Here is an 11,592-nt window from a genome sequence, read left to right as displayed (position 1 = left end):
AAGAGAGTCCATGAATGCCAATGAAAAGTCTGTGAGGTTGGATGGGGTTTCTTTGGATTCAGAAGCGTGAGAGGAAGAAGACGAGCTTCCATACCCACGTATCAATCGACGAAGTCCGCGAAGTTGGGTGGTTTCGGTTTGACTGGCCAGTCCGGCTGGTTTGCTGGGATCAACAAAATTTCACAAACAATATTTGAAAATGTTAAAATTGACCGTTCGATTTTCATAAGTACACGTGTCGCTTAATTTGTGCCTTAAAAAAACTGAACGACTCAGATTTTATGTCAGAAAATCAATGATTGAGATTGATGGAGCACTGCCATCATTGTTTTCTAATGGCAGTGCTCGAGCGCTGCTACCGCTCGCCCTAGAGAAAGAGAGAGAATGTCTGTTTGTGTCATTTCAGAAACTTCACCCTTTTTTCAGGTGACGACATCGATGGCTGGCGCTGGACACGGAAAACCCTAACCTGGATAAACATTCCCCTCATCCCGACATTTACTTCCTTCGATGTTATGCATGGATTCTTACCTTAAAAAAAACTGTCATGCATGCATCATACCGTGTGGCATACATGCATGTACATCAATGGTACTACATACATAACTAAAACATGCCTGCTAGCGCAGGGTCACGTGTTACGTCCGTTGACGGTTAAACTAAACACCGTTAGTAAAATGGTCCCCCCCCCAACCCCCCCCCGGGGTAGCTATAAGAAGGTTTTTAGTTTCTAATTCTCTTAACGTCTAAAATTGTTTATTGAATTAATACTGGATATGTTGCGAGATATACAATAAATCACAGGCAAATTTGACTTGTCCAACTGGACTTTGATACATAAGATCTGGGTCGTCTGTGTGGACTGCTTACTTGTGTTAAGTTGCCTATAAAGTCGTTGTCGGGGGTCCACCCCAGTCCTGGGTATTGGATTTCAGCTTTGTTGGAATTTGCCACGTGAAAAAAAGATACTATATATTGAGGGGACACATAAGCCCTTTCTGAGGTGGCAACGCAACTGCTCCGTCTTGGATTCGCATGGCAGTATGGACACATGGCGTGCATGCAGAGGGTGATATCAGGCATTTTTATTTGCTGAATATAGCTAGAATTACCTTCTATAAAAGAGTTTTATTAGAGAAGCTGTGGTCCAAAAAGCCACGAGCTTTGGAGATCCAGTGGGCCAAACCAAACATTGACGGCGATTCCAATTACGGATAGAATCTGCACCTTTTCAGGTTTCAAGAATCGGGATCCAAGATCGATGGAATCTATCCATCCATCCATCCTGATTTCGGTGGATCTAGCTCGCTCGATCTTTGTTCGGAAACTATGGTTAGGGAATTATTTTTGGACATTTTTTACCGATTTTCATCAATTGCTTTCCGATCCCAGAATCGGTCAGATCAATACAGATTTCAATTTTAATATTTATAAATCCTGACCTTATGTCAAACTCAAACCATATACGAGCACAAATAACAGTATCGGGATCGGAATCAATCTATGCCAATCCCGATACCATTATGAATAGGCCGTATGAGGTAGGATTGGACGGTTTTGCCTTCTATTTAGAATTGAAAACAATAAATTTTAAATACATGTACTCCTAATTAGAACTGTTTTATTAATATTGTATCCGGTAAATATCATCAATATCGAACATAACCAATACAATCGATACCAAAATGAATCAGTCACTACCGCTACGATATACCCCCGATCCAATACCGTTTTTTATAACCATGCATGCAAGTAATACTTTTTTTTTCTTCCGTCTTGTATATGGTAATAATACCATTTTGTATTTAATGTGTGGAGACTGGAGACAACTAGTGGTTATAGAACGCGTGCGTTGAGTCGTGCACGCTATGGATTCGCACTAAATAGACAGGACCCACTTCTAGTTCAAGAGGTGTGGGTTTAATTGTTGGAGTATATTCCTACGGTACACCCTCACTCGTGCATGGACTTTAGCAACCTATTGTCTCTCCAAAATTATGTTCATAAGGTTTGTTACCATGGTAGAATGATTTTTATTCATCCTTTGGTTATGAGTTAGGGACTTTGGGTTTACACATATGACCCATGGAGGACGGTTTACCTGTATGACCTACATATTTGCCCGCGATTTTAAGAATCCATATTAGATCGGCTGTATCAATGATTCATATTGGTATCGAATACCAATACCTAACCGTTATAGATCGGTCGATATGGTACAGATATGATATTTTTGATGAAAAATACTGCTTTGATTTGAAATCATTACTAACATGGTCAATATGTATTGGTATTAGTATTGAATTAATAAAACCATTTTCTTTACAAAATGTTTGATAGGACCAAATTATTGATAGATAGATAAATAGATCCCAAATTACTTTGCTCATGTGTTAAGTACGAAACAAATTTGAATGTTCTACCGATTGAAGAAAACTTTTTCCCCCTTAATGTTAAGCTGTAGAAAAATGAGCTTGCGATCAGTGGAAAGAGCTGGACTCCGGCTGATGTTATTTCCCTGGCTGAGAATACTGGATTTAGAAACGCTAATATTATGGGTGAAAGCAGGTCCTCTCTTAAGTGGATTCCACCTCCTGTAGGAGAAGTAAAGGTGAATTGCGATGTAGCTTTGGAGGTGGGGAGTTCCAGAGGGGGTTTGGGCTTGGTGTTTAGAGACCACACGGGTTCTCTGAGGAAGGCAGTTTCAGTCCCCATCAAACTCAGTTCGGTGCTGCAGGGGGAGATCCTTGCTATCAGGTCTGCGTTAACAATAGCTTTGGAGGAAGGGTTCTCTAAGCTCCAGGTGGAAACCGACAACAAGGCTGCGGTTGAGTTTATTCAAAGTTCTAGTAGGTCACCCCCGATGGAGGTGGTGGATGTTCTCTCTGATATCCAGAGGCTCTCTGCTCTATTTTCCTCTATCAGTTTTTCATATATTCCAAGGGATCTAAATATTGTTGCGGATACCCTGGCAAGGAAGGCATTGTCTCTTGTGTGTGATACAGAGTGGCCATTTTCCATTCCATGGCTTCATGATTTATGTATGAACGAGGTCATTGGTTGTACACACCCTGGAAATCAGTAAAATTCCCCTTTACCAAAAAAAAAAAGAAATCCACGGCTATACATGAACTATCAAGAAGGTTCATAGGAATATAAAGGAAGGTCTACAATCAAATTAGGTTTGAAGTTCTGGTAAATGTTGGAAATATTCAATGAATGTCAGAAGGATCAAACCAAAAGCACAAACACTATAAAGTCTTTTTCATTAAAATATAAATATGGGGAGCTCTCCCCTTCCCCCTTTCCATTGAAATTGCTAGGAAAATGAATCTGTTGTCTGGTCAAAATATTAATTTATGGGATTGTTGATAAGAGATCATCCGGAATGTTTCAGATAGCATGGTCAAATCATTTGCCTAGTGATGAACATCAAACTATTATAATTTTTTTCCCCATCTTAGTGAAGCATGGAGGGCTTAATTGGTAGGGTGCAAAGACTTTAAATTTGGAATCGAGGTAGAATTGGATTTTGAATTGGCTGAAATCGATCATCAAAGCCTTAGAATAAGCCCTTTAGATTTGAAACCCTGAGATTTGGTTCTGAAAACCCTAGAATCGATTGTTCCAAAATGGTCGAAATCAGGATTGATCATGGCCATTGGAATCGGTCAATTCGACCCATATCCATTTAGTATTGGAACACATCTTGTGTAGTTGTGTATATTCATGCATGTATACTAGTACACTAAACATTACTGTGACTCTCCCGACTCTAAGTGAAAACAAGCGGTTTAGATTAAAATTTTATAAAAATAAATTGCTTACATTTATCTTTTGATTTTTAAATATCACCTTTCACTCTTTCATGGATAACTAGTAATTATTCTTTAAATTATTAGAAATACAAAACACACACATTATTAACAAAACGCAAGACTTGTTCAATGGATAAAGAATTATTTTTTTTGGTAAATAAAATTTTGTATTTCATACTTAATATTTTGAGGAGTACCTTGAAAATGTAGCTCAATTGACAAGGACCTAACTCTCGGTCAATGGATTAAAAGTTGGGATTTCTTTTCTAATCTAGAAAAGAAGGAAAGGAAGGAATCACTGAGCCTATGTAGTTTCCTTGTGTGGTCCATTTGGCTGGCTAGGAATGAATTAGTGTTCAACGGCAAGCAGGGTTCCCCAATGGAGGTTATTCTTAAAGCCCAATCTGCTACTGTAGAATTTTTTACTGCCCAGAAACCCATCAAGGATCCTTCCATTCGTGGTAGCTCCCAGATTCATCAATTGCCAAAGCACTGGTGACCCCCAGAAGAGGGCTGGGTTAAAGTTAATAGTGACGCTTCTCAAGGTAAGGATCGAGATACTGGTGGCCTGGGTTACATTATTAGAGATCACTTGGGAACACCCCTTCGTGCTATTTCGGAACAGAGTAGTTTTCCATCAATTTTAGTGGGGGAAACAATGGCCCTCAAGAATGGCATGCTTCAAGCCTTAGCTAATGGTTGGAACAAGGTCGTCTTCGAATCTGATAACCTGGAAGCCATCTCTTATCTTACTAGACAGCAGAGCAACATCCCCTTAGAAGTACTCCCAGTTATCAATGATGTGTTCCACCTGGTTCCATCATTTGAACAATGCTCTTTCATCCACATTCCCAGAGACTGCAATGTTACTGCAGATACTTTGGCAAGGAGGGCCTTACCCATTATGTGTAGGATAGACTGACCTATTTCCACTCCTTGGATTCAGTCTTCTTGTAACTCTAAGTTCATGTGCTTTACACATATCAATGAATAGTTTCTTTACATAAAAAAAAAAAAAAAAACCTCTCTTTGAGATCTAACAATCAAGTTCTCTGAGCTGCCTACCTTCTCATATGAAATGATCCAATGCTCCTGATGCCCTCCTATGAACAATAGGATTTTATCGCATCTTATTAGTCCACTCCCCTCAGCCAGTTGCTCAAAAAACCCTCTCCCATATATATCTAAATATATATATTTTATTTATTTATTTTTTTGTTCTAGCTGGCAGCTTCATTTTTTTATATGGTTTTAAAAACTAAAAAGGTATGCCGTCTTTTCCTTTTGGACATTTGGCTTATGACAAAAGAAACTTTCATCATCTAATGGTCATGCCAGCACAACTCTCTATTGCCTGCAGCGTGCTATGTTGCATTTACTTATTTATAAGAGGAATGTCTACCCCACAAAAAATATATATATTGGAGGAATGGAATTTTTGTCCTCTCATGGGTCATCTTAGCACTACTTTTATCCCTTTTATCATTTACAATTTAATTTGATAAAATGAGTCTTTACACAAAACCTTCTTCGGTAAGCAGATTTAGGTTTAGCCAATTTGGATGGCCTTTTACCTGGACAATTTGGGCCAATTGTTGGATTGGGTTGCGCTGGACCTGGATCCTCTCCAGCATGCATCTTGAGTGCCTCCAACCGTTGGATGTGTGCTCGAGGGGCTGGCATGCTGGAGAGGATCTTTTTTTCGGGTTGGGCTATGTACGATCCTCGACTTTGAGTAGGCTTTCCCTATTTCTCTTTCATCTACATGCTACCGTCTATAGTGGCATTCGAAAATTCCACCACTTGCAATGAGAGTCATAGGTGGATCGAAATCAATGGTCTGAGTTTCAGTTTCAATCAGGGGAAGGGGGGGGGGGAGTGTGCCTCAAAAGTGAGTTCAGGATGAAAGAAAATTACAAAACTATCATAACCAAGGATTTTAAACTCTGAATTATGATCGAATGCCGATTCCTTATTCTAATCCATATCAAAATCGGTTGAAATTGATCTCAAAACCCCTAGACAATTTCATTTTTGAAACCATGATCAATACCATCCATTGCAATGACATGGAATTTTCATATTTTTTGAATGTTTAAACTAAAATTTTAGTAATTTCTTGAGTTTCATTTAGGCTGAATTTTACTACTAAATATGTTAGACTGTGTAAGGAGTCCTCTATCAGATACACCCATGCATACCCAACCACATATGCCATGTGACACATTGTGCCAGATCTAAATGCCACCAAATTTCCATTATTTGAAAGTTTGTTTTCTATGTTCCCCTTCCCCTTCCTTTTTCCTCTTTACCTTTCCACTTAAGGTATCAGTTATGGACCGAACTAGTATACTGAATCGAAACCAACCATTAAAATTGAACCATTCATAATCGATTCAGCTTTAGTTTAAAATTCTAACAAGCGGTTTGGTTTTAACTGAGAAATTGTTGGTTGTAGACTAATTAACCGATTAATTTGTTAAATCCATAAAACAAACTTAATAGAAGGAGAGAGAGAGAGAGAGGCGTAGATGCCACTTAGCCAAACAACCTTCTTTTTCCCTTTCTATATTTACAAGAAAAAAATATGCCTCTAAGCAACTAGGGTTTCAAAGACTGGGACTGGGCTTGTTGGATCAAATTCAGCAAATGTCTATCCCGATTATGGCCAATCTAGCTCAGTCAATCCCATTCCCAAACCCAGGGTTATTTGTTATGGCACATTTGGGCTGTTTTTATTTTTATCGTCTCTCTGAATCTTGATTACAAGTTTTTAAATCCTATATGCAACATGAGCACATAAGAAATATTGGCATGCCATTTCTCATTTTTATTTACTTGCTCCGTTTGTTTCGGCGTAAAATTTTACCTGAAAAATTTTACTTGAAAATTTTCACTTCAAAAAATTTAGATGTAAAGTTTTAAATGTTGAAAAGTGTTCCAATGTTTGTTTTTTTGATGGAAACAAACATTAAATTTTTTTTCAACATTTAAAAATTTTAATTTATGAAGTAAAATTTGTGGCGTAAAATTTTCCCAAAGGAATTTCCTTATTGACACACCCCTTGAGCTGTCAAATAATTTGTAATTTACTTTTCCCCCTTTTAATATGATGTAGTTTTTTTTTTAATGAAAATAATAATGTCGATTCATAGTTATACTCGAAAAATGTGCATGACAATATCACATTTTGATAATGACACAATGATACGTCTCTTTCAAATTATTTTGGTACTGTTTTTATAACTAATTTTAAAAAAACCTTTAGGAAAAAGACAAGGTCAATTAAAAGAAGGTGCAAAGTTCTAAATACCTTGTAACAGTAGACCATCCTTGTAAAGAAGAAATATGGGAAGAAGAAGTATGTGACATCAATGCGCAGTGCACATTGGCTTCCTTTGGAGTTCGATACTAGTTTTTTGTTATCTGAGAGTTATGTCATCCCCTGTTTCTTGTTCGTTTTCTCTATACAACTCCGTTTGTTTCGATGTAAAATGTTACCTGAAAAATTTTAAGGGAAAATTTTCTCTTCAATTCATACCTTTGTAGGTCTCATGTGAATGATACCATTCTCTATAAAATCATTGGTGTAGCATTGCATATTCTTCCTCCCACAATGGCATCCTAGAACCCAATCCCATAAAATATTAAGGGAAAATTACATGATTAGCTATTTTTGGATTTTCATTTACAAAACTGTTTACCCTCTGTTTAAGTTAAAAAAAATAGATAAAAACAAGTTAAGGTTTACAAAACTGGACAGAATGGTGTATCTCCCTCCCACACTTACTTTTTTAAACATTTTTACCCCTGTCATTGCCTTCTTGCCCAAGCATCCTCCGTTCCTTGCAACCCTACCCTTGTCCCAGCCACCACCATTATCTACTATCCCAAGTAACAAAAGAAAAAAAAGATCTTTTTTCAAAGGGGAACTGCCAAGGAAGGAAGGAGAGTCACTGTTTTGTCTAGTTTTGTAAAACTAAACTTGTTTTTGTCTATTTTTGTTAACTCAAACATAGGGTGGACAGTTTTGTAAATGAAAACCCAAAAGTAACTAATCATGTAATTTTCCTAAATATTAACGAAATAAAAGGAGAATGGACCAATGAGAAGCCGAGAATTCTAAAAGAAGCTTGTCTACATATTAACGCGGGAATTCACGTACACCCTCCTGCTCGTTCGTTCGTGTCTCTCTCGTGCTCTCTTATATAAACCCTTGTTTCCAGTCACTCTCGCTTCCCATCTCGAGTTTTTTTTTTTTTATTTCTTTTGTTTCATTTTATCTTCGCCTCTTCTCGTTTTCATTCTACCCGTAGTTCTTCTCCGTGTTCATCCGTGCAGGGTAAGAATTGAACAGAGTTTATTTATTTTCTTCTTTTGATTGTTGGTACGTTTATTGGTCTCACAGGTTTTATTGGGGATATTGACTTTTCTGGGATTTTTGTTGATTTCTTAATTAGCTTATCTGATGAAAATCGTGGTATTGATTTATTTTCTGATGGGTCCGTTGTCTGCAAGTTTCTTCTGCTTCGAAGTTGTCGTGATTCTCAGTTTCATCGAGCTTTTGTATAAACCCCTCGTTTACATTCTGTCTTCTCGCTTCTCGCTTCTCGCTTCGGTTTATTTCTAGTATCATTACTTGTTTTCTAGGTCAGTTATTGATCGTTGCTTGGTTTCTCTCTCTCTCTCTCTCTCTCTCGTTATCTTTGTATGTTTTTCTATTTATGATAAAATTAGATAGTTCGGGTTTTTGGTTGTTTACTTGTCTTTCTTCTCAAGTATTACTAAGAATTCCAATATTTGTAGGGTTTCCCATTGACTTCGTAAATTGGTTTTTTAATGAAAAACATGATATTGGTCCTTTTTCTGCTACTTTGATTTATCTTCTGGGCTTTCGTTGCGTACGTGGTTCTTCCTTTCCGTGTTATTTGTATTCTCCGCTCAGTCATTTATAGATTATTTGTTTAGATTTTTTCTTTTTTTAATTCCGTGTGTCTGTGTTTTAATGTTTCATGACTAATCTGATTGATTTAGCTAGTGCGTCACAAACTATTGATCTGGGTGAATCTTAGGTGTTCTTTTTGAATTTATGTTTCCCCCTTCTTTTGCGATCGGTTCAAATTTGGTGTTTCAAGGGGCTTATTTGTGATTATTCCCCCCCTATTGTTCGCTTGATGTGTTTGTTATGTTCATCATGTTGAGCCTAATAATGTTGAAAACAGGGCTTCCATTGCACGTCAAATGTCTGTTGATCGCAGCAACAATCATCGCTGGTTTGTTCACTGCAATTTCAGTTTCATGAACCGGGGTCGGTTGTGGTGCTCACGGCGAGTAGTGTTTCGACATTGGATATGACACTTTTCTATGCGAACATTATTGCTTGAAGTTGTATATTTGATTGTAGGAGTGCGAATATTGTTAAATTGATTGACTACTTCAATGATACTTTCATTGGGGCTTTGTCGCAGAAAGATTTTGGTTATTGGTAGGAGAGGTGGAAAATAACTTGGTTTTCTTTTAGTGGCTGGAAGAGAACAGTACACTAGAATTCTGGGCAGGAAATAAATAAATACCCCTTGGGGCGTTTGTGAAAGAATGTCCCTTCCACCGGGTTTTCGTTTTTATCCAACTGATGTTGAACTGTTTCTGTACTACCTGAAAAGAAAGGTCATGGGAAAGAGGCTCCATTTTGAAGCCATCAGAGTGATAGATCTGTACAAGTTTGATCCTTGGGATCTTCCAGGTTTTTCCATAATTCCTATTTATGCTGCTTATTTAGTATTATTCATATATTTGTTTGTGTTTTTATGTGTTTATTTATTTCCCCCATATTATTCTCAACTATTTCTAGTGAGAATACAGTGGCAGGTTTCCCTGTTCCCTATATGTATGCGTTTCATAACTTCATGGCGATTAAATTGGAGGCATACATAAATTTCCTGCTCCTTTGGCTGGTCTTATTGCTTGATTTTGATTTGCTTGCAACATTATGTGTTTCTATTTAAAGTAATCATGTTATCTGATGATTCATTGTGTTTGATAGGAGGATAAATTTATTGAAAAAGAAATAAGAAATAGGCATCTATATTGTACTGATTTCCCCCCTTTTTGGTGGGATCCCAAATCAAAAAGTTCAGAAACTATAAAAACCCAGTAAAAAACTAAACAGCCTTCTAAATCCTGAAAAGGTTACTCATGGATTACCCAAAACTCTAATGTAAGCAGAAAACTGAAAATGACACACCTGAAACAAAACAACAGGGAGGACTATTGAACTGATACAGATTCTTTGTGCACCAAATCAATAAGAATAAACGCATTGTTGTAGACCCTAACATTTACTTTTCTTTTCCAAGCTCCAGAAAATGGCCAAGGAAGGATCCTCCATGAGGGCTAATAGAATAGTTCCACCATTGAAAACAAAAACTGATTGATGTAGATAAATCACTTAGGGCTTATTTTAGTGGAAATAAGCTTTGGGTTGGGTTATTATATATGTGTTGGACTTTTTGATCCCATGGGTTTATTTTTAATTGGCCAATTTAAAGAGCCTAAAATAGGGGTAGAAAGTAGGAAAACGGGATTTGCTTCATTAGTTTAGTTAGAATCCTATTTTGAGTCTGTTTTCTTTGTTATTCACTTTTTTAGACAATTTAGGTTACCTTATTAGTTAAGGATAGGGTTAGGCCTTTCCTTTTTAGTGTCTAAGTCTATTTTTGAGTTTTCTATTTAAGTTTGTAAGGGAGGCCCGCATTAAACACCAATTTGATTAATGAAATATTGGCTTTAGCCTTTGTGAAAATCCTAAGATAGGTTGGGTGAGATGCCCAGGCCAAGATAGCCATTCGCTTCCCCCATCCCCTTCCATCGGTTCTTGATTCCAAATCCTAATTTCTGTTAAATTGAGTTCAAGAGTGCTAACAGAATGATGTTCATTAGTTGTTAATTTGTGGGAGTTTCTTTACGTCTACAATATCATTCAATTGCAACTCCAATGGCTTCAACAGGTTATTAATTTTGTGGGATTCTTTTATTTGGTTATCTTATGAGATCTCGTCTCCAACCAATTTTGAGATCCCATTGCTCTCTTTCTTGTTCTTTGGAATTTTTTTTTAACATTTGAGTTCCCATTGTTCTTTTGGCTCCCTCACATAATTTTAGTCCCCATTGTTCTCTTGGTTCCCTCATATAATTTTAGTTCCCATTGTTCTCTTGGTTCCCTCAAATAATTTATTATTTATAGAGGGTTTTCTTTTTCATCCTGCCTGGGATTAGACCTATTCAGGTTCTAGTCTTACATTACTGATAGTTCATTTTAAGCCTTTGATACTGTTTTGAAAGTGTTCAAATATGTAATTATGTATAACTTCACCTTTCAAATATTTGTTTCTGACTTTCTTAGACACATTTTCTTTCCGTTCATTGAAGATAGTGACTGATAGCTCATTATTAAGCCCATTATAAATTCTTTAAAAGTGTTAAAATCTGCTTAATTTTTGCGTTTGAAACATTTGATTCCAGATAGTTCTTGTTTCTTAGTTGGCACATCTCGTTTCTATGCAGCAAAATCATGCTTGCAGAGCAGAGATCTTGAGTGGTATTTCTTCTGCCCAAGGGATCGGAAATATTCGAATGGTCTGAGGGCAAACCGTGCCACTGAAAATGGGTATTGGAAAACTACGGGAAAGGATAGACCAATTTGTCATAATTCACAGACAGTGGGAATGAAAAAGACATTGGTTTTTCATGAAGGGCGGGCAGCCCAAGGACAAAG

The 11,592-nt window shown here is 37.1% G+C and overlaps 1 protein-coding gene across 1 annotated transcript in view; it reads left to right on the top strand.

Moving 5' to 3' along the window:
* The first annotated feature begins 8,828 nt into the window (after positions 1-8,828).
* The window catches only part of LOC122667280, an 8,402-nt gene continuing 5,638 nt past the window's right edge, over positions 8,829-11,592 (top strand). The window contains exons 1-2 of the mRNA XM_043863532.1: positions 8,829-9,561; positions 11,382-11,592. The exon at positions 11,382-11,592 is cut by the window's right edge and continues 89 nt beyond it. Coding sequence (XP_043719467.1) covers positions 9,414-9,561; positions 11,382-11,592 — 359 coding nt within the window. The 5' untranslated portion in view covers positions 8,829-9,413. The remainder of the gene's footprint in view (positions 9,562-11,381) is intronic.

The sequence above is a fragment of the Telopea speciosissima genome, chromosome 7, assembly GCF_018873765.1.
Source record: "Telopea speciosissima isolate NSW1024214 ecotype Mountain lineage chromosome 7, Tspe_v1, whole genome shotgun sequence".
NCBI classification, from domain to species: domain Eukaryota; kingdom Viridiplantae; phylum Streptophyta; class Magnoliopsida; order Proteales; family Proteaceae; genus Telopea; species Telopea speciosissima.
This window is presented reverse-complemented; position numbering and strand designations above follow the sequence as displayed.